The following is a 21374-nucleotide window of genomic DNA, read 5'->3' as shown; positions in this document are numbered from 1 at the left end:
AGAGCTGTTTGGATTAGCTACATAAGCAAAAGAAGAAAAAAAAAAAGAATTTCATAAAACTTCAAACATAAATAATCATAAATTAAAAAAAACACACAAAACAAAGGAATGAAGAAAGGAGGCACTAAGCATGACACAAAAAAGATACTAATGAAACGTTAAGTTGGTCCAAGATGTGTAGTCCCCAGAGGTTATTATAACTTCCGATTATTTGGAATATTTTAAGATAAACTAAGAAGGCAAAGTCATTATTTGGAGATACATCGGACTATTGAAGCTGAGAAGGCTGAAGATGTACGTGTGCTTTTCCGGTTGAGAGGGGATGTAAAGCTACTTCACAATAACCTATGAGACATGAAGTTGAGGTGCAAACAGTGCATAGAGTTGGTTTCGTGAAATACGTCATAGCTCTTACATGCACTGATAAAAACGTGATTTTTAAACTGCAGGAAACACAATGGTAACATTCAAAATTAAGATTTTTTTGAGGATCACAAACAATAGGGGCAATAGATTTGTTGCACTTTCTTCATTATGTTATTTAAAGAAGGGGGGGGGGCACCTAGAGGATAATTTTCTTTTCAACAATAGCTCTTAAAACTAGTCGTTTTATATCAAAAAGTCACATTCTCAGCGGTGCAAACTGGTCTGCAGGCAATGTGAAGAGTGTGTGTGGAGAGTTGAGGGTTTTAACCTGTTCATCAAACATTAATTGAAACCCTGATGCGAGACTAACCAGGGGTTTATATCAACCAGCCACATACCAACAAGAGCAAATTAACAGTTAAAGGGATTTTTAAGGTAAACTCACTGTGCACAGGATGTCGATTAATCGAGTAAGGAGTTCCTGTGTAAATTCTAGGTATCCAGTATCCAGTCGGCCCAGCTGTTTTGCACTCCGGCAGCTGGAGAACTGTCAACAGTACCGTCTCTTTTTTTTGAAAGTGAAACTCTTGACTTGCTGTTGATATACGACAAGTCTCCTTTTTACTACAATCCATATCAGAAGAAAAAAAAACAACATATGGACGGATTACGAGACAATAGGCGTCTGGGCCCTGATGTGAAAGGCCCCTTACTCTGTGGGAGCAAAACACCCAGAAAGGACTAACGTGTTGCGTCTATTTGTGGTCATTTTACGCCTGTACTGCCTGTTTTGTGTTTCTTTCAGTGACATTTTGCAGGTGACCTCCGGGGCCGTTCAGTAATCCATCCATCCAATCCAATCCAGCCAGACAGCAGAATATATAACGCTGCGTGTTACATTACGCTGACATGAATATCTTTTTTTAATCATGCTATAATGAGTGAGATTATTAATGTCAATCTTGAAGGCTCACACAGCAAATCCTCTCTCTTGTAGTTAGTATGGCTTTAAGTGTCTGTACATATTTATGCAGTCATTCACACGATGAATGTGCATGTATTGTTACTTGCATTTACTCGGTGTGATTTTGGATTGCATCACTATTACTCAACACAGGTGTTGGTTGTGTCTTATCTGGGAATTAAATATTTACTAATAAACTCATCGAACTCATTTCATAGAGTGAGAGATTTAACTCTGTTGAAGTAAATTTAGTCTTCCAGGGTCAGAGTTACATGCAGGCACTGACCAACAGATTGGAAGAACCAGACAACAGGGTGGTTCTGTAAGAACACGTCATTAACACTTAAATCTGATGTTTGAGACTGAACCTATGTGGGCTGCTAAATCCTGACCTCTGACCTGCCTATGGAGGGGGAAACAGAAATGTGCCTTCAAATTTGCTTTGAACATACAAGATTTTCTTCATTTACTCAGTCTTGTAATGATAAGATGTAAGAAACCGAATGAAAAATCTGATTTTCTCTGACTTGTGTGAAGCCCGTTTTGAATAGCAGTGAATGTTATGCTGTATATAAACATTCAGTTCAGTAGGTCTTAAACTCTGGGCCTGACCTCCAGCTCCTATACGTTTTCTTGTAGAAGCCAGCATGGAGTGAATTCACTGTGGATTGTTAATGTTAATCATACTGTACATTTTTACTGGAGGTAAAACTAACAGCTATTCTTACAGACATACAGAAGCTACAGGCTAAGTTAAGACAAGAGAGACAGAGTTCAGCCCCTCAGATGCTCTATTCATTCATCTGTTGCCGTGTGGGAGAACATCAGATCGCATGTGGTTTCTTTTCTGATCCCGGGTCTGGTCTCATTCAAGCTGCACATTCCAATCTGCTGTCATGAAAACCGTATTCTAGTAGTTGTATTGATTAATTTCCATACATTTATTTCCAATCCTACCTACAAACCTTAAAGGTGCTGTAGATAAGTCCCTCCCCCCACAACGGAGAATGAATGTGTGTGCATGAGCAGTGATTGACACGCAGTTAGACACCCCCCCCTAGCCCTGATTGGTGTATCTGAACAGGGAGTTGTGGATTTTTGCAAATCACACTACAGGCTGTAGGTGGTTTTTAAATGACCAGCTTCATGTAGTTCTACTGGAACATAGGGTCAGTTTCAGCAAATATGACAGAAAGTTAGTTTTATAAGTCTTACCTACTGCACCTTTAAGTAGAAGGTTAATGGGAGAGTAAAGGTGGACACTAAGGCTACATTAACATTGCTATGTTTTGGTTTAAAAACGAATATCTTTTGCTACGTTCACACCTCACATTTAGTGTGAACGCTCTGGTGTTTTTAGAGCCCGTAAACCAGAGAAATTTGAAAACACTTCTGAGCCCATTTTGGTTTGGAGTCTCTGGGGTTGTGTTGCAGTCTCAACAGCTGCAAACAGAGACCTTTGGCAACACCAACACTGACGCCAATGTTTCGCCGCCTGATTGGATCACAACGTCTCGGTCTCTGAGACTAAGCTACTAACGTTCTCATGGCAACTGCCCAGTATACAAGAATGTTGATGAGATATGCGGTTTGGGCATGTTAGATTAAACGGAGATTAGTTCTTCTACTAGAGTTAAAAACTCTGCTTAAAAACCAAAACGTAGTGTAAATGTAGCCTAAATATTTGAGGGATATGACACATGGACAGTAATGAGCTCATGCATTCAATTTATCTTGACCAACAGTATTTCTTTACAACTATGTTCCTTAAAGAGTACAATGTTACCTATATTTATTTGTTGAGTGTTTAAAAAAGAAGAAGAAAAAAAAAACACTTCCTCGAGATTCATCTTCAGTCAAAGGAGCATTCACATCCCTGATTTCCATGTTGACTGGGTGTCCGTCCATGAATCCATCTATGTGATTATTATGTTTTACTTCATGTTTCTACTCATATTTACTCATTAATGACACATTTGACATGTTTTAAATGTCGCCGTCCAGAGGCTTGGCAGGTGGGTTCTCGGAGGAGAGAGTTTGATTGGTAAGACATAAAACATTCAGACTGGATCTGTGAGTTAGTAGGCCGTTAACGGTTGTTTCACGCGTACCACCTCTCTGCCGCCGCTTTTGGTCAGGAATAAAATGATCCTTGTGCTCTAAACAATGCCGGGCAGAGAGACGGGAAACGTTTGCTGATCGTTATGTGACAAAATCACACATGGTGAGAAAAAAACTGAAGTGAAGATTTAAAAAGACCCGAAGACTCAGTTGACATCAAGCAGGCCGCTGTTTGAGAGAAGTGACGGGCATCTGGATTCTTTTTAAGTCTTCCCAATTTGCGCTGGGTGTGCAGTCAGTTTAAAGATCAGGATGATGATGATGATGATGATGAAGGCAGTGAGATGAAGACGGGTAGGTGTTAACATTTCTCTCCATGTCTTGACAGGCAGGTCATTACAGGTTATAGAGGAGGAAGAGGAGGAGGATGAAGGCTAGCGGGCTATCAGTAGATATCGGGCAGGTCCTGGTATTTCCTATTGAAGTAGCCACCGGTGTAAAGCCAGCCCTGGGAGTTGGTGTATGGGTTGGTGCCCATCTGGAACCACCTGAGAGACACAAACCCAGATTAACAGCTGCACAAAGTACCTGCTTCACGCATCCCAAAATGTGCAGTGTGATCCAAAAAAAACGGGACAACATGTTTAGCTATTGTTGTCTTGTTTAATTTATATTGTGTGATTAAGAATTGATGTTTATTTGAATATGTGACTCTGACAAGAAATGTTTTGAGTACCTGAGCTGATATTTTTAGGTTTCTATCAGCTTCAAATGCAAAATTCCGAATGGTGCCGTTGTCATCAGTTCAAATTTTATTTTAAATATCCAGTAGTAAAACAACATTGTTAATACTATATCTATCTTGACTATCTGTTCTGTTTACATCGCTGTTCCTAATAATCCGAATATTGACCATTACTACTTTACAAAACTATCAAAAAACATCAGAATTTTTCACATCCCATTAACAAAGCTCTTGACAGGTAATGGCACAGTGGAAATCTTTTGAGGACACCTCACTTGCTCAGTAATCACTTCGATCCATTATAAAACTACAAAGGAGTTAGTTGTGAAAGCTCACAACAATATAGTTATGTTACGTTTGTACTAGTCCTTGACGTTCCACTTCCAGGATTGCTCCGGTGCCGCAGGAAATTCCTCCGGATGCATGTGCTTTCACCGATGTCTGTTTCCTTCCGCTTTCTTTGTGTTGGAATTTTAAACTCCGGTGGATTTGAGGACTATGGTTAACTGCTCCTCAGATCTCTGCAGGGTAAATTGAGACAGCTAGCTGGACTATCTGTCCAATCTGAGTTTTCTCTCACACAACTATTTTACAGCGGCTCCGTGCGGAGCTTAGCTCCACCCATGTCGATTGTGATTGGTTTAAAGAAATGCCAATAATCAGAGCATGTTTTTCTTCCATCCTGGAATGCTGTGTGGACTAGACAGACCCTCCTCTGCTCCGCAGCATGTGGATGGTCTTGCAAAGCGAGACTATGTTTGTACCATCTGTATGTTTAATTTAATTGAATTGAATGTTTGGGAGCACTTAAAGTATGCGTTTTCCCCACCTAGTAGACCACTCATCCTCATCCTTGGCTCTCTCCTTTCTGGCAGCTCTCTGTTTCTCCTCCAGTCTCTCCTTCTCCTTAGTGGCCTCATCTGCAAAATAACAACACACACAAACTGTGGATTGTACCATTTAGCTCAGTAAAAGAGACTTGTGCTAGAATACATTTACAATTTCAAAGTAGTAAAGTTGTTTGCATCTTTCTTTATGGATAACTCACATACATTGCATTTCTTTTGTACTCGGAATTCAGACTTTCCGAGGTCAAAGTCGGAAACACGCCCCCTGACCTCGGATTTCCGAGCTCAGAACTCGGGCAACCGCCAAGTACCCCAAACTTAAAAATCCAACATGGCTGCTCAGTGCATCAACAGTTCTGAAAGCTGTAGTAACGTATAGTTATAAGCACTTCTGTGTTATTTGTGTCTCACTAAATCAGTCGTCCACACAGCGCTGTCCATATTCTATCTGTGGACAATGTTGTTAAGCTGTTTGTATGCACAAAAACAGCGTATTACATTGTTATAAACTGGCATTGATAACAATGGCTAACCTGGCTAGAGCTTATGAAAACAATGAAAATCCAACTTGTAAATGGAACACATTCAACTTGGGTGTGACGTCATTCCCTGCTTTGGCTTCCGAGGTAAATGGAACACACTATTAGATAGATCCACAAGATCACGAGGCAGTGACACAGACGCCCAGCAGGTGGCAGCATTGTCTTATCATCTATTCTTTGTATCCCATGAGACGTCATTTAAGACAACATCCTTAAGATGTTTAATTCAGCAGCAGATATGTAGCATCACAGGAAAGTTCAGTTACTGAGAGAATAATCTGTACCATCAGTCAGCTGTAATGTCTGATTATACTTTTATCTTTGTAGGTTTCTGCAGGCCATTGCTGCCAATCAACTCACTGTGTGCGCAGGCAAACAGAAATCCATTGAACACAGATAAGGTGTTATTTAAATTTAAATCAAATTACCCATGTTGCCATTCTCCATGGCTCTGATGTCAGGCCTGAAGCGACAGTCTGTGTGGGGCAAGACAGCCTCCATGCCAGGCTCCAGCTCATTGAGAGACATTGTAAAGTTGGTGAAGTTGTACATCTGTGTAAGGAAGAGAGGGAATTAGGAATAATTAAATGTGTGTTTGTAAATGTAGTTATGAGCGAAAAATGTTTGCTTAATTCAGGCACATTTATCTGATATATCTGCTCAACCACTGTAATTAAAATCCCAAAGTATCAACATTCTTTTGCTATAATTCCGCTGATTAAAATAGCCCATTAACTGCATTTTTGTGAGTCCATTAGACCTTTTTGTATCAGACTGTATGGTGTGCATTTTTTATTTTCATACCACAGCAGAGTGTGCTGGTCTGGATTCTATCCTCCACAGCAGAGTGCTTCCTGGTACAACAGAAACCGTCTCCTGGACATCGGGCATGTCGTCTGCGTCATCGTTCTCTGCTCCCTCCTGCTCCTCCTGGAAATAATACACTTTATTGTAACTGCTGTAATTATGTTCAGGGTTAAATTGCAGCTTCTATCTTATTAGAAGTGACTTTGTTTATACTGTATCTACAGGATGCGTGTGTCACGGTCGGAGTAGTCTATGTCCACGGCGCTCAACTTCCGGGATTGGTCCGTTGTCGCTGGAAATTCCGCCGCGTGTCACTCTTGACTGCCGGATGTCCGTTATCTTCCGCTTTCTTTGCGCTTAGCGCCGCCCAAGATGATTGTGATTGGTTTAAAGACATGCCAATAAACCCGAGCACGTTTTTCTCCCATCCCAGAATGCTGTGTGGACTAGGGTTGGGTATCGTTTGGATTTTTACGATTCTGATGCCGAACTGGTACTTTTAAAACGATTCCTATTCCTAAACCGATTCTTGAAAAACTGAAAAATGACATCAAAGAAAGGCTCTTTTATAGTTGTTTTTTTTAAATTGAAAATTATTTAAATTGAACAATATATTAATGTTTTAAAGTACTTAAATATATAATAAGGAAACCTAAATCACCTAGCGATCACGTGCAGTGAATGGTTAATATGCTTTTATGTCCGTTTTGGTGAGCCCAGAGGGAAAATATGGCATTTTAAAAGTAGCCTACATTTACGGTAGCTATAAACTACAGAGAAAGTGTGATATTTTTACGTCCGTTTCGGAGCGACAGAGGGAAAATATTTCAGTCGACACATTAAGTGGAACTGAAATGAGGAACCGAAATTTGCGTTCTAATCCGGTCCGATTCCTACCGGTTGCGTAGGAACCGGTTCCATAGTGGAACCGGGTTTCGGTACCCAACCCTAGTGTGGACTAGCCAGACCCTCCTCCGCAGTGCTGTGCGAGACCAATGTCTGAGAGGTCTTTCCAAACCCACCAGGACAGCTACACGCATGTAACCACGCAGACTAAAGTTGGATAGCTAAAGACCTCAGCACCAGCCTACACAAGCCTGTTGGTTTACCTGGATGAGACCACACAGAATGTTGTAGACCCCAACAGGAAATAACAAATAAATGGGACTAACACCAAAATCACAAGACAACAATTGTACAAATAATGATGGCTAAAAAAGGCAATACGATCCTGTTTTAGATTAAAGAAACCAATCCAAGCCAGTGTCAATCCAAGCCACTGTCAATTCACAGAATTTCTAACTTGTTCTCACATTTTTGTGCTTCTTGTTGTCTCCTTTCCTCTCCGACTTCTTGTGGGCCTCATAGGCCTGAGGGTCGACACTCCACATGCACTCGGTCCACTTTCCATAGATTACACAGTGCTTCTTTTTACTGGACAGAGAGAAAGACAGAACACCGAAGGGAGAAGAGAAAGTAGAGGTGTAATGGGAGGAAGAGCAGCAAGATGAGGAAACGAGAGAAAGGACAAAGGCAAGAGAAGACAGCAGAATGAAGAAACAGTATGGGGAAGAAGAAAATGTTATAGAAAAGATGCAGACCAAGGAAAAGAGAATGCATGTGAGTGAAGAACAAGGACAACAAAGGGAAGAAAGGATAGACACAGAGGGAGGAGAGGAAGAAGTGGTACAAATAGAGAAGGAAAAGGAACAACAAGATTAGTTTTAACAACTTTCCAAACTTGACATTCTATATAATAATAATAATAATAATAATAATAATAATAATAATAATAATACTACAATATGCATACTGTGAGTGACATAGCAATATACTGTAAGAGCATACTGAAACCTCTTATCCTGGATGTATCCCTCCACTTTGTGAAGCTCTTTGCCAAACATGCCACAGGGCTTGAAATTCAACACACACTTGTCTCCAGTGCTGCAGAAGAGGAGAGAAGAAGAACCAGTTAATATCTTTTCCTCCAGAATGATGGTGAACTGAATGTAAAAAGTTAAATTAAATATCAATTCCTTGACACTGGCATATATTGGAACTTTTTTATTTTACATAAGATTACATAATAAAACCATCAAATAAACATTTACATTAACTGAATGTATATTTTATTGAGTTAAAATAAAAAAGGGGTATGCTCCAACCATGACAATTACCACATCAAAGTCTCTTAAAGTACTCACAGAGTACTTTTACTAAATGCATTTACCAGTATCATTAGTCTAATTTAAACCATCCTTAGCGGTTTGATGTTGTGACAAAGGTTTGCCAGCCTGAACCCAGACCAAACTGAACTGAAAATTGGTGCAGAAAAAAAAGAAAATGTCAATCAAGCCTTTCCTGTTTTCTATGCGAGACACTTATTCAATCTGTGCAACAGCAAAGCTCAGCGCCGGCAAACTGTGCAAGACTGTGATTTGACGGCTTCGCAGCTCATGTGTGAATCTGTGCAACTGTGTTGTGAATATGACAACGCGTGAAAGAAACGGGGCTAGTAAAAGCCTTGCAGAGCTTCCCTGGATAAATAAAAGGTTTTAAAAGTGGTCAACGGATTGTTTGCCTGAGAAGACACAGAGATTAAACAAGCTGCAGTCTTTAAGTATCAGAGTAAACACTGCGACAAAGTAAATAAAAAGCGTCGGACTGAAAGGAATGCTAAACAGTCTGTGAGCAACAGATAGAACAGTGTGTTTTAATGTGCTTTATTTGAACTCGACTGTGGTTCACTTTTCTCTGTAGGAACTGTGGAGTCAAAACTCTGGACAATCATGGGTGATGACCCAGAGAGAGTGTGTGTGAGGCTCAGTGGTGTTGTAGTTGCTCTTGAGAGTCGATGAAAGGTCAATCAACTCCATAGATTACACTTAACTCCCCTTTAAATTCCCTTAACTGTATATTAAGAGTCGAAGAAAAGACAATGAATCCCAACAAATGTAATAATTATAATTGTTTAAGTATGTTCTGTTTCCAACTTCTCAAGTGAGAATTTCTTTGTTTTATATCATTGTAAATGTAATATTGTTCCTGGTCGGACAGTTTTGTCGAACAAAACAAGCAATTTACAGCCGTCACCTTGGGCTTTAGGAAATTCTGATGAGCATTTTTTCACTACTTTCTGACATTTTATAAACTAAAATAAACAATCCTCAAGTTAATCAATGAAAATAATTGTTGGCTGCAGCCCTATTTTACTTTATATTGTTTTGCAACAAAAGACTGGGAAAGTTGAGGAATGCTCAAAAAGCACCTGTTTGGAACATTCCACAGGTGAACAGGTTCATTGGAAACAGGCGAGTGTCATGACTGGGTATAAAAAGGAGCATCCCCAAAAAGGGATGTCGTTTACAAGCAAGGACGGGGCGAGGTTCACCACTTTGTGAACAACTGCGTGAGCAAATAGTCCAATAGTTTAAGAACGTTTCTCAACGTAGAATTGCAAGGAATTTAGGGATTTAATCATCTAGAGTTGATAATGTCATCAAAAGATCCAGAGAATCTGGAGAAATCTCTGCACGGAAGCAGCAAAGCTGAAAACCAACATTGAAACATTCGGAAAAACCATTGTCAGTCAAGACAGTTCATCTCTAGATCTACAAGTTTGAGTTAAAACTCTACCATGCGAAGCGAAAGCCATATATCAACAACAACCAGAAACGCCGCCAACTTCTCTGGGCCCGAGCTCATCTGAGATGGACTGACGCAAAGTGGAAAAGTGTGCTGTGGTCTGACGAGTCCATATTTCAAATTGTTTTCAAATTCAAAATGAGTGAATATTTGCAAATAAAGTTTATCAGTTTCAACATTAAATATCTTGTCTTTGTAGTGTATTCAATTGAATATAGGTTGAAAAGCATTTGCAAATCATTTTCTTCTGTTTTTATTTACGTTTTACACAACGTCCCAACTTCATTGGAACTGGAGTTTGTATATTATTGTCTAATTATAAAACATTATGTTTGGGTCGCCATTGGTTTACCATATCAGTTATGCCTACAAATGGCATGCTATAAAAAAGGAAATGAATCACAAGCTATATTCCCCATGTATAGTTTACCTGTGGTTGACTATTTCCACTGTGCCATACTGCTCTATCCATAGCTTGCCAAGGATGATATTGTGTACACAGCAGAAAGGGTTACTCCATGTGTACCCCTCGTTGTGCCTGGAGAGGAAAAGAAAGAAAGGAGGGATGAAGAGCAGGTTAGAATAGAGAAGAAGAAAATGGCATGGAAGAATAGACAGAGGGGATTAAACAGAAAGAGGGGGAGGCAGCACATTGGAAAGAGAAGAGAAGATGAGGAACTGATTTTGGATCAGAAAACTGTGATATCACCACACACAAACATTTTCACCAGTGTCGCTTTTGGACTCACTTGAGTAACTCTAGTGTGATGGTTCCTTTAGGCTCAGCCTCGACGCTCTTGCCCCAGAACTTGAGTTTGGGGTAGATGGAACCGTGGAAGACGAAGTCCCCGACCAGACTCTCTGCATGGAAGGCACTGACTGGGGGATGATGGGATACCTGCTCCGACACTAGCCGAAAACCCTGATCCTCTCTGTAGAAGGCAGTGCAGAAGAGGGAGGATAAGCAAACTGTTAGCACTTAAGATAGCACCACTAGGAGCACCTTGGTATCCGAGTGGTTACAGCGCATGCCATATGACCACACCGTGCCGGGTAGGGGTGTTGGAAAAAACTGTGAATCATGTAAGAATCGTGATTTTTGTCTTAGATTCTGAATTGATTCACAACATGTGGATGCCAGCTGCAGTAAAACTGAAAAAAGACTGAATTGCCAACTCGTTTATGAGACCAGAGGACCAGTTAGCGTCCCTTAGCTTAATGGCGCTATTAAAGGGTAACATAACTGCTATACTACATCATGTTTACTGTGTTGGGACACCAGGAAGCTCAAGTGTTAGTGTATGTTGAATATTAGTATTCAGTATTTTAATGTGGATGTCAAGAGTTGCAGTATGATGCATACAGAAGTGATTGTTTTGGAGACTCCTGGTGGACAAATGGTTAAGATGCATAGGCAAGGCACGTTTATTAGTAAAGCACCTTTCAACAACAAGGCAATTCAAAATGCTTTACATAAGATAAAAAAGACATTGAGAAAAGAAACAGACACATATAAATAGAGAGATGAGGCTTCAATTCATTTCAGAACACTGATAAAACACAATATTGCTCTCTCTCCCAGTCTGCCATGCAGTTCATAATGAACTACGAGGCGGACGACATTGTTGTTGCTAAGATCAAGAGTGATGCCAGTCTGCTGTGGAGCATCAGCCCGGCCAGTCGAGCCGCCATGATCCAGGAGCTCAGCAACTCCTCTCATATATACATGACCTTACGCTGGACACTGCTCAGGTCTGTGTGTGTGTGTGTGTGTGTGTGTGTGTGTGTGTGTGTGTGTGTGTGTACCTGGTGAGTTCATAGGTCTCTCCCAGCAGAGGGTTAAAGGGTTTTCCAGTTCTGTCCCACTGAGACGCAACTGCTGACACAGCAAAAGCAGCTACTGCCTGAAGACAAACAATTTACAGATCATGTTAGTGAGTGTGAGTCATGACAATGCTTATATGCGTGTGTTTCTATTTCTATGTGCGTTGCACGTTCTCATACGTGGAGTTGGAGCTGTGCTTATACATTACGTGTGTGGTTGTGTGTAAGAGTTCTCATGCAAGTTGGTTGATTGATCAAATACACTGGAGATCAGTCGATATAGTGCGGGCCACCATGCCAAATAAAATAACCTTGACTATTGGTTATATTATGTAGCTCATGCATTTCTTTAATTACACCACCAGTGCAACGGTTTCCATTCACTGATTAACTGAGCATGTCAGAGTCAAACATGCAAGTGAAATAAACTAATTTAGGTTAACTTATCAAGCCCTGATTGCTGAACCTTTCTCACCAAACACTTGGATTTATTTGTGGGGCTCCCTTTGTTTACATTATTTATTGTACTGTATAGTGAAATGTTTTATTTATTTTTTGAGTAGTTTTTGGCTAATAGGATGGCACACAAAAATGAATGTGGTCAGCACAAAAGAATATCAAAACTTGCATACAGATACAGTAAAAAAAATACAGCTGGCTGTGATAACTGAAGGAGATGCACTATTGCTATCACTTCTGTGTATGTGTGTGTGTGTATGTATGTGTGTGTGTGTGTGTGTGTGTGTGTGTGTGTGTCTGACCTGCATGCGTTCTATGGAGTTGGACAGCGAGCAGGCTCTGTTGATGAGGTAAGTGTGTTCCATGTATTCTGTAATTCTCTGCAGGAAGCTCAGAGGCTCGTTGAAGACGATGGGCATTGTGATCTTAGAGAGTTCCTGTGAGAAGCAAACAATGAAGTCTGTATTTTTAGATTTGACCCTGACTAAACAGAACTTGTTCCAAATCATTTGAATGTCTTAGAAGCTCTCTATCCCGGTCCCACCGAGCCCTATTTTAACGATCTAAGCGCACGGCGTGAAGCGCCTGGCGCAGGTGCGTTTAGGGCGTGCACATATCCACTTTTGCTAGTTTAATGGCTGAAAAAAGGGTCCGTGCGCCAGGCGCATGGTTTGAAAGGGTTGGAAAGGTAGTGTCTTAATTAATCGTAGGTGCGTTTTGGGCGTAACATGCAATAAACTAATCAGAGTGTCATCTCTCATTTTCTTTAAAAGCCAGGCGTGTTTGTACCTTGGCGCATTGCTATTTTGATGGCCGATTTGCTAAGCAGGAAGGAGAAATTTTCCATTGTTTCTCAATCTTTTTTTTATTTTTTTTTTATTTTTTATCTTTTGCATGTTTGTGTGCTGCTGCGCGTCCCTGTGTGCATAACAAGCATAGTGTGCGCGAGCTGTGCACGAGCATTTTACTAATAAAAATTATTAAAATAACAATGAAATGCTGCGTTATTGACTTTTGACCAAGTTTTTGTTGGTCAATGGCGCGATCACTTTCCGCTGCCTCAAGATAGCAATATGCCAAGAATGCACCTGAACACACCTCCCTGTAAGACCAGCACGCCCATGGGCGCACAGATGGGCGCATTTGCTATTTAAACGACATGGGCGCTGGACGGGAAATTAGCAAAGACACTTGCGTAGGGCTTTGCGCTGCGCCAGGTGCAAGATAGGGCCCACAGAATCTGACAAATACAAAGAAAACTGTTGATGTAATAAACAAGATAATGTGATAATATGTACTACTGTCTTGACTGAGACAGTGTGAATTAATCATTAAACATATCACACAATCAAGTTTGACATAGAAGTTTAAATAAAAACTGTATATGTACAAAAAGCAGCATTTAATTTGCATTCTGAAATCTTACCAGTCCGATGCATTTCTTCAGGATGCTCCAGACACTGATAGTGTTTCTAGAAAACATGGCCGCAGGTAATGACGTCCTGAAATGAAAGAAAATAAGAAATGACTGTGTATCATACATGTTATCCATTCTAGAACCCCCACACACACACACACACACACACACACACACACACACACACACACACACACACACACAGCTTCCTCAATATTTGACACATATTTTCTCGAAGGATCAGCTTTGGCATTTCAGGACCAACTGTACCCACAAGAAAACATTGACTTGCTTAAAGTTAGAACATATAGTATTGGTTTTAATAGCCACTCTGATACTGACAGCAGGCATGAAAGAATGAAACAACGTTCTTCTCTCTCTGTGTGTCATTACTAACAGTACCTGATCTAACAAACTGGTCAGAATGAAAACCAAGGTTGTAGATAAGCTGTGGCCTGTCAGGTCTGTTTGCAGGCCTGGAGACACAGAAATACTACACGCAGTATGGAAGAGAAAGGGCAAATGTTAGAAAAAAGAAAAAGAATTCACCATTCATAATCTAACATCGTATTCTGATGATTGTCGACAGACCCTAGATTTGTTCACATGAAAACTTTGAGGCACTCTTTCCTAGAGTGGCTCTAGTAGAAGTGAATGGAGAAGTGGTAATTCTCCACTCTGTCATCACTGCAATTGTATCTGTCGCTCTCTGTGTCTTTTATGTATGAGTCAACAAAGTCAGTACCACACTTAAAGCGATATTGTTTTCTCATGTTTCTTTTATGCTATATGTGGTAGAGACATGATCGTATTCCACATCTGGAACAATGCACGAGCAGAATAAGTCAAGTCATACCACACTTTGGTGGTTTTGCATGTGATGAAGATTATCATATGTACTCTAGTCTCGCCAGACCTATCACAGTGCTGTGTCCGCCCTGGAGAAGGGTTTGGCTGCACCCATTGTTCCGTACGTTATCATTCTGATATAGGGGGAGAAGAAAAAAAAAAGTTCTGGCTTGTTTTTATTTCTTTATACTAATCACAATCTTCTTGGGCAGCGCCAAGCCCCAGATGTTAGGAGGAAACTTGTTTTGGTGGAACATTTGCATGTGGGGAGGTGAGCCCTGGGATTAAAATGGCTAAATCCCCACAACAAATATATTATATACATATTCTTAACAACTATTAACTGAAAGAACAAAGCAGGCCTGCCTTATTGCACCATTTAAATTTTTGCAAAACTTGCCATTTGCAGCATGTAGGTTGCTAGCTCTGAGGTTTTTGTTGTCGTTTCCCGTAGCGACATCGATTTTGAAAACAGTAGCACGCAGATAACGAAAGGGGAGGAGAATGCTGCGTGAAATATGCGGCAAATGGCAGGCTTATACCCACAGTCTACATCCCGTGAGTATGCTATATTTACAAAACAACACTATCTTTTTAGCTTACTTACAGCTTCCAATTAATTTGCCTGTAAAAATGGCAGCTTCCAGTTAGGATAGGTTAGAATAAATGTCAATGAAAATTACTTGAAAACCAGAACAAATACAAAGCTAGTCACAAAAAAACCTTTAACGCCAATGAGTAAGAGTTTTGACCCTGCCCAACACATTACTGGTACTGGTTTTAGTGGGAGGCTTCAAATAGTTTCTGGAGAAGCTATAATCATACAAACATACTGCAGATGGAATGTGGTGCAGGAATGCAGCAGTACCTGTGTTTCTTGATGCCATTTTCCTGCGGCACCGATCCGTTGTTCTTCTGACTGCTGCTGTCAAACACCACCGCATCTTTGTAACTACCCTCTGACACCCCTTCATACGACTCGTCCGAATCCAGGCCTGTGGGAGAGAAAGGTTACAGTAAGAACAAATCTTGCAACAGCCGATGTTCTGTGTAGAATACCTGCTCATTCACCAGTGTAATAAAAAGCAACAGAAAAAAGAAAGTCAAATACCTAGACACATTGGGCTCTAAGACTTTTCTGGCAGTTGATTTGGGGTCAAATATTAATATTTTGTTTGCTATTAAACAGAAACAGATAATGCAATACATTTGCAAACTGTTTTGCATCAGGAACTTCCTGTCTATGTTTGACTGGCAAATGTTACCGATTGCCTGTAACTGGTAATGCTGACTAACTTCTTCATTGACACAGCAGTGCGGCACTTTAAAACTCTTTTAATTCATGGAAATAATATATGCCAGGCTAAATAATGGTTGCATGCATATAAACTGTCATGGTGCAGGAATATGGAACCTTGTTTGAATATTTTCATTAACTGCAGTAAAATGTTGGAAATAAAATAAACACTGTATACCTGACAATATCATGCAGTGTGAAAAAAACAAAAACAGATAACAGACAAAACACAAAAAGCTACATAATGACAAATTAGAGCGAGATATCACATAGAAAGACTTCCTCACTGCAAAACCACACCAGTCATAAATAAATGTAGACACACCTACAGTATGGATGAGAAAATGTTCTGGTGTTGACCTACACCTAAGTGGTAGCCAGAACATAAACATGGAATGTGAGTATTTAGTGCTGCAAGGTGGAATTGTGGTGAATTCGAGGTGGGGCCTTAACAACAGCTTAAAATAGACTAAATTGTTTCTTTATTTAGTAAACATGCCTACTCAGCTGTCAGTAGTATGGGTACTACTACTACTACTTAGTAGTAGTAGTAGTAGTAGAATTGCAACGTGTGTATCACCGCGACATGTGATTAAAACATTTTAAGAGGTACGTCAGGCTAAGGCGTAGGGTCCGTATCTCCACGTACCTACTTATGTACCCACGGCGTTGTTTTAACGCGGGACCATAAATTGGTGCTTAATAGTTAAATGAGGGGTCTGCAATTTGTATTCCACATGTTTGCAAACATATAATGAAGGTAATGTAAAACATTACTCATTTTAAATGTAGTGTATTAACCTGCAATTCTGCCAATTGTTGCAAATCTCCACACATTTGTAATACACACATAATATTGTATTGTAATTTGACAATATCCTCCAAGCCTCTGTAGCTGCCAAGAAGCGACCAGTGCTCTGTGATGAAAGCTAATTTAGTCTTGCTTTCTACAATTCAACGTTGTAAAAAGTATAGAATTTAAGGATATAAATGTATTCTGAAAAACAAAATCACCAAGAAAATGTAGGACATTTTTATCAAATTCAAGTATACCTATATCTAAAATTGGAGGTCCAATGAGGAAAAAGAACTAGATGATGAAGCCAAGCCGGAAGCCACCTGGTGCTGATCACAGCTAACCCTGTGCATTTGTACCAATGAATAATACATCTTCCCTCGTCTGCACCTGTCTCAGATTAGTAAGATGATCATAATGACACAAAGACAGGTGGGGAGACACACACAAACACGTTTTATTTATTTATATCTGCACGGAACAACAACCTGCATAAGACATAATAATAGCGACCAATGACTGTCCGTCAACATAGACGCCTAACAAGCTCAAACAAGGACACAACTGGCAGTAAAAAGGTACAAAAACAATGATGCTAATAATTGCTGACAGAGAACAACACCCTTATTTGCCCTGCCCTTCAATCCAGCATGGACAATTAAACTACTGAATGGACACAAAAGGCTGGTAACTAAAATGTTTCTACCACAGTAAAATGTTCAATGGCACCAACATCCATGGTGTTTACACGCTCTTTTTTCCTCATAATCATATCCCAGGATTCATTGCTGCTCAAACCACTGTACGGCTTTGACTAACATCACAAGTCAGCATATGAATGAAGTAGGGCTGAAACGATTCCTCGAATAATTCGATTACAAAAAATCCTCGATGCAAAATGATTTGCCTCGAAGCTTCGTTGTATTGCTGACGGACGGTGTTTCCGCACGGATCAATATTACTGTCGCACACCAGACGCTGCTCAGTCTGCTGCTGGCGACACATGCCAGAGCGTAAATAGTAAGGGGCTAAGAGAAGAGACAGGCTGGAGAAAACGACAGAAAGTGTCCAAAGTTTGGAATCAGATCAAACGTAATTAGAACGAAAACTCTGTACAGTGTGCCTACTGCAAAATCTAATTAGCTTACCACAGTAATAGCACAACGTCAATGCTTCAGCATCTCAACAGAAAACATCGAGTCTAACTTAATCATCCATTCCACGAGGTGAACCCGACAAAAGTAAGTAAGTAGAGTCGTATGGATCTCTCTCTCTCTCTACATATAGGCCTATATACAGATCAGTCTCAGGTTGAAACTTGTAGTTCTGAAAGTTAAGTTGCACAACTTAATGTAATGTTTAATGTATGCCTTAGTTTGAGGTTGATATCATTTGAAAAAAAAAATCTTTAAAAAAACAACAACAATGTAATATGGCACTTAAATGCACTTAATGTGTTTAGTTTTTTGAGATATATTGTAAGCAAAGTAGGCAATAAAAATGTTGCTTTTTCCAAAAATTTAACCAAACTATTGTTTATTATTGCTCTTCAATAAAACAAAAGTATTTCTTATCCGATTAATCGATGGAATAATCGGTAGAATACTCGATTACTAAAATAATCGATAGCTGCAGCCCTAGAATGAAGTCACTCCAACTTTCGGGTCTTTAAGCAAGTTTCAAAACCATGAGAAGGATCAAAACACTATCCAGACAAAATGCATCTGTTCGAGGCTCATCTCTCCACAGTCTGGCGAGTCAGACCCCTGGAATGCTAGTCAAGCTACGCCTCTTATAGTAAATAATCATGATGACATAGAGGGACACAGAACTAATGTACAACATCCTCCTAATGGCAACTATAACATTAGCATGCAAAGCGTCCCATTGGTGTTGGGATGACTACTTGTCTGATCTCTCCACATAGCAGAAATTCATGATCGAAGATTCAAATCAAGAACACTAAACCCCATTTTCTGAACCAAATGCTCAATGGCCAAAACCCATTTGTCGAATCAATCACTCTTTTAGCAAAACCCTAAACGCATTCTCACTCGCTAAAACACATTTCACACTGTGATGCACTTGTGCTGCAAAAGCGTAAACACGGGCAGCAAAAGTTAAACACAAGTACAACAGTTGTCATCGTTTACACACAACGACTCAAACTTGTACACACGTTTCTAATGAGGTGATCAAATCAATTGTAGAGAATGTAAGTCAGTTCAGAGTGCACAGACGTGATGCTGAGGCAGAATTACATGTAATCTTTCACTGACTTTGATATTGCAGTTTCCACAATATTTTTTAGTGTACTGTCATGTGCTTTTCATTTCGTTTAATTTTTTGCAGTTGGACTACTGTAATGTAATATACAGACATTCATTATTGTATTACTTACTCAAGATGGATATAAGAACGCTAAATTCAGATTTTGGGCTGATTTTCCCAACTGATACCCCCACTCCATCCCTTCTCTGCTAGATACAATAAAAAATAAAAGTTTCACACTGCAATTCATCACTTTGTCACTCAAATTGAACTAATGGCTTTTTCCTCTGTCTATTTCTGTATTTTTGCAAATATAATACAAAAACACACAAACGTAAACACAATCATACTGGATGCTAATTCAGGTTATGTTGTTACGATGTTGCATACATTGCTGTGGCCACTTTCCTGGAACTGCATGCGCGTACGCGTGACCGACACACAAATTCCCAGCTGTCCGGAGCGTATGTACTGTATGTCCGAGCTTTTCTCCACCACATCCACCTGCGAGGTTGTCAGATGTGTGTCTGCCTGGCATACTCGGCCGATTTAACCCGCAAGTCCTCATCATTTTTGACTTCGAGCAGAGAAAAATAGCTTACAGTAATACGCAACCTGCTAGTGCAAAGTTAGCACTGCAAAGTTAACTAGCAGTTAAGGAATATATTGTATAGCCTACAGCCTAGTCTTTTACCATGCAACGAACTTTTTTAAATTACTTTTTACCTTTTTTAATATTGCTGTTTAACTGTTTAAGCGATAGTATTACTTGATCAAAATTATTTTTGTTGGTTAACGGTTAAACGGTTAAATATTAACATCCCTAATACAGGGTGTCGTTGACATTACTTATCATGACCGCAAGCAGACCTCTGAATTATTGAACTATTCATCAGACTAAGGCAGGTCAGGTTCCATTGGATGGTATTATGATTCTATGATGGAGACAAACAAAACAGGCCATCTAATTAGGGCTGACAGCCTCTTGCAGCAAAAATGGGTGCTTCTATTCCTGATGCAGGGCTCCAGACTAACCTTTTGCCTTGGTCGCACTGGTGCGCCTAACTTTTTTTATTTAGTTGCACCAGCACAAAGTTTAGGTGCACCCAAATTTTTTCCTCGCGTCACCATTAACGCCACAATTTCAGGGTCACCTTTTTATCACGCTCCATATACATTCATATATATATATTTTATGTCAATTATTTTAAAACAAGAATAAGGAGTTGGTACATTTTTTATTTGAAGCACAATTATACTGTACTCAAAGTCTTATAGCGGGTCCCCCCTTGCTGTCAAATGCCCCTCAGAGCAGCCAACACCTGTAATTTGGCCTTCTTCCCCTTTGGCCTTGGCTAAACCAGCTTGCCACACTCCCTAGCATCAAAATTCTCCAAACTGGAGAAACTTCTCCAACTTATCAGATCTTCCACTAGTCCAGGACAAAAAAAATCATCTCTCTGTATTTTTCGGCTGAATGGCGATACACAACATATATCTCTATCTCTAATATATATTTTTTTACAAAGAGGGCTAAATGTTCAGTTTTAAGTCAAAGCCACTTTTCACAAGCTCTTTTATTAAAACAGATGTGATTAAAATAAAATGCAAAGACAGGGTTTCCTTCCCAATTTGAAAATATACAGCTGCAACACATGAAATAAATAGCCTGGGATATATTAAAAAAAAAAAAAAAATTTCAACAACAATAACAGACCCGGATAGCCCAGAGGCTCATATAGGGTGAGAGGGGGAGTGCGATGGACTGAAGCGTATGCTACTCACAGAGTGACGGCTGACTCATTATGAATGGGTCCAGCACGGGTTGAATGCGCTTTGGCGGGTCAGCGGCGTTACACACGTCTTGTGTATGAAATGTCTGCATCTTCCGTGGCTGCGCTGCATTTTTATGAACTATGATATTCTGGCCATGGGTCACATCTGTCTCGTCTCACACGCTATTACTCAACGAACTGAAGTTAGTTCCATTCAATAACTTCTTCTGTTTTTTTCGTCGTGGCGGACGCAATAACAGAGAGTACCAGCGGAAACACTGGTACCAATAAGGTTTCCCTCTCATACTTAACAATATACAGCTGTGTTAATAACAATTAAAACTGTAGACAAATGTCAGCATGTGGACCGGCGGCGCTAGCTATGTCTCTCATGTTGCAGTGGAGCTGTGAGTGAATGGGGGCGTGGCTGCACGGAGGAGAGATCCAAACACAGGCACGGCTTTACAGAATGAATGGGTCATGTAACACACCATTAAACTATCGATATAAACGACATCGCTTCGTTCGTGGAGAGGCAGCGGATGCGAGGACGTTAGGTGCACCGGTGCGACCTAGGAAAAATCTTAGTCGCACCCTCACAAAATTTTGGTCGCACTCTAGAGCCCTGTGATGACAAAATAAGAACCTAATAAACATATTCCATACATATACAGTATATCACTTGGGCATGTGATCTACTAACAGCAT

The 21374-nt window shown here is 40.1% G+C and overlaps 1 protein-coding gene across 2 annotated transcripts in view; it reads right to left on the bottom strand.

The window, feature by feature from the left end:
* Positions 1 to 3587: 3587 nt before the first annotated feature.
* LOC144520650 (oxysterol-binding protein-related protein 2-like) overlaps positions 3588 to 21374 on the bottom strand; it is a 34398-nt gene continuing 16611 nt past the window's right edge. For both annotated transcript variants that reach the window (XM_078254529.1, XM_078254530.1), the window contains exons 3-14: positions 15396 to 15522; positions 13688 to 13763; positions 12564 to 12698; positions 11785 to 11882; positions 10728 to 10910; positions 10409 to 10516; positions 8188 to 8277; positions 7647 to 7767; positions 6331 to 6456; positions 5955 to 6078; positions 4966 to 5056; positions 3588 to 3939 (exon numbers count right to left, since the gene is read on the bottom strand). In XM_078254529.1, the coding sequence (XP_078110655.1) occupies positions 3837 to 3939; positions 4966 to 5056; positions 5955 to 6078; positions 6331 to 6456; positions 7647 to 7767; positions 8188 to 8277; positions 10409 to 10516; positions 10728 to 10910; positions 11785 to 11882; positions 12564 to 12698; positions 13688 to 13763; positions 15396 to 15522 (1382 nt within the window). In that variant the 3' untranslated portion in view covers positions 3588 to 3836. The remainder of the gene's footprint in view (positions 3940 to 4965; positions 5057 to 5954; positions 6079 to 6330; positions 6457 to 7646; positions 7768 to 8187; positions 8278 to 10408; positions 10517 to 10727; positions 10911 to 11784; positions 11883 to 12563; positions 12699 to 13687; positions 13764 to 15395; positions 15523 to 21374) is intronic.

This window comes from Sander vitreus, chromosome 7 (assembly GCF_031162955.1).
Source record: "Sander vitreus isolate 19-12246 chromosome 7, sanVit1, whole genome shotgun sequence".
Taxonomy (NCBI): Eukaryota; Metazoa; Chordata; class Actinopteri; order Perciformes; family Percidae; genus Sander; species Sander vitreus.
This window is presented reverse-complemented; position numbering and strand designations above follow the sequence as displayed.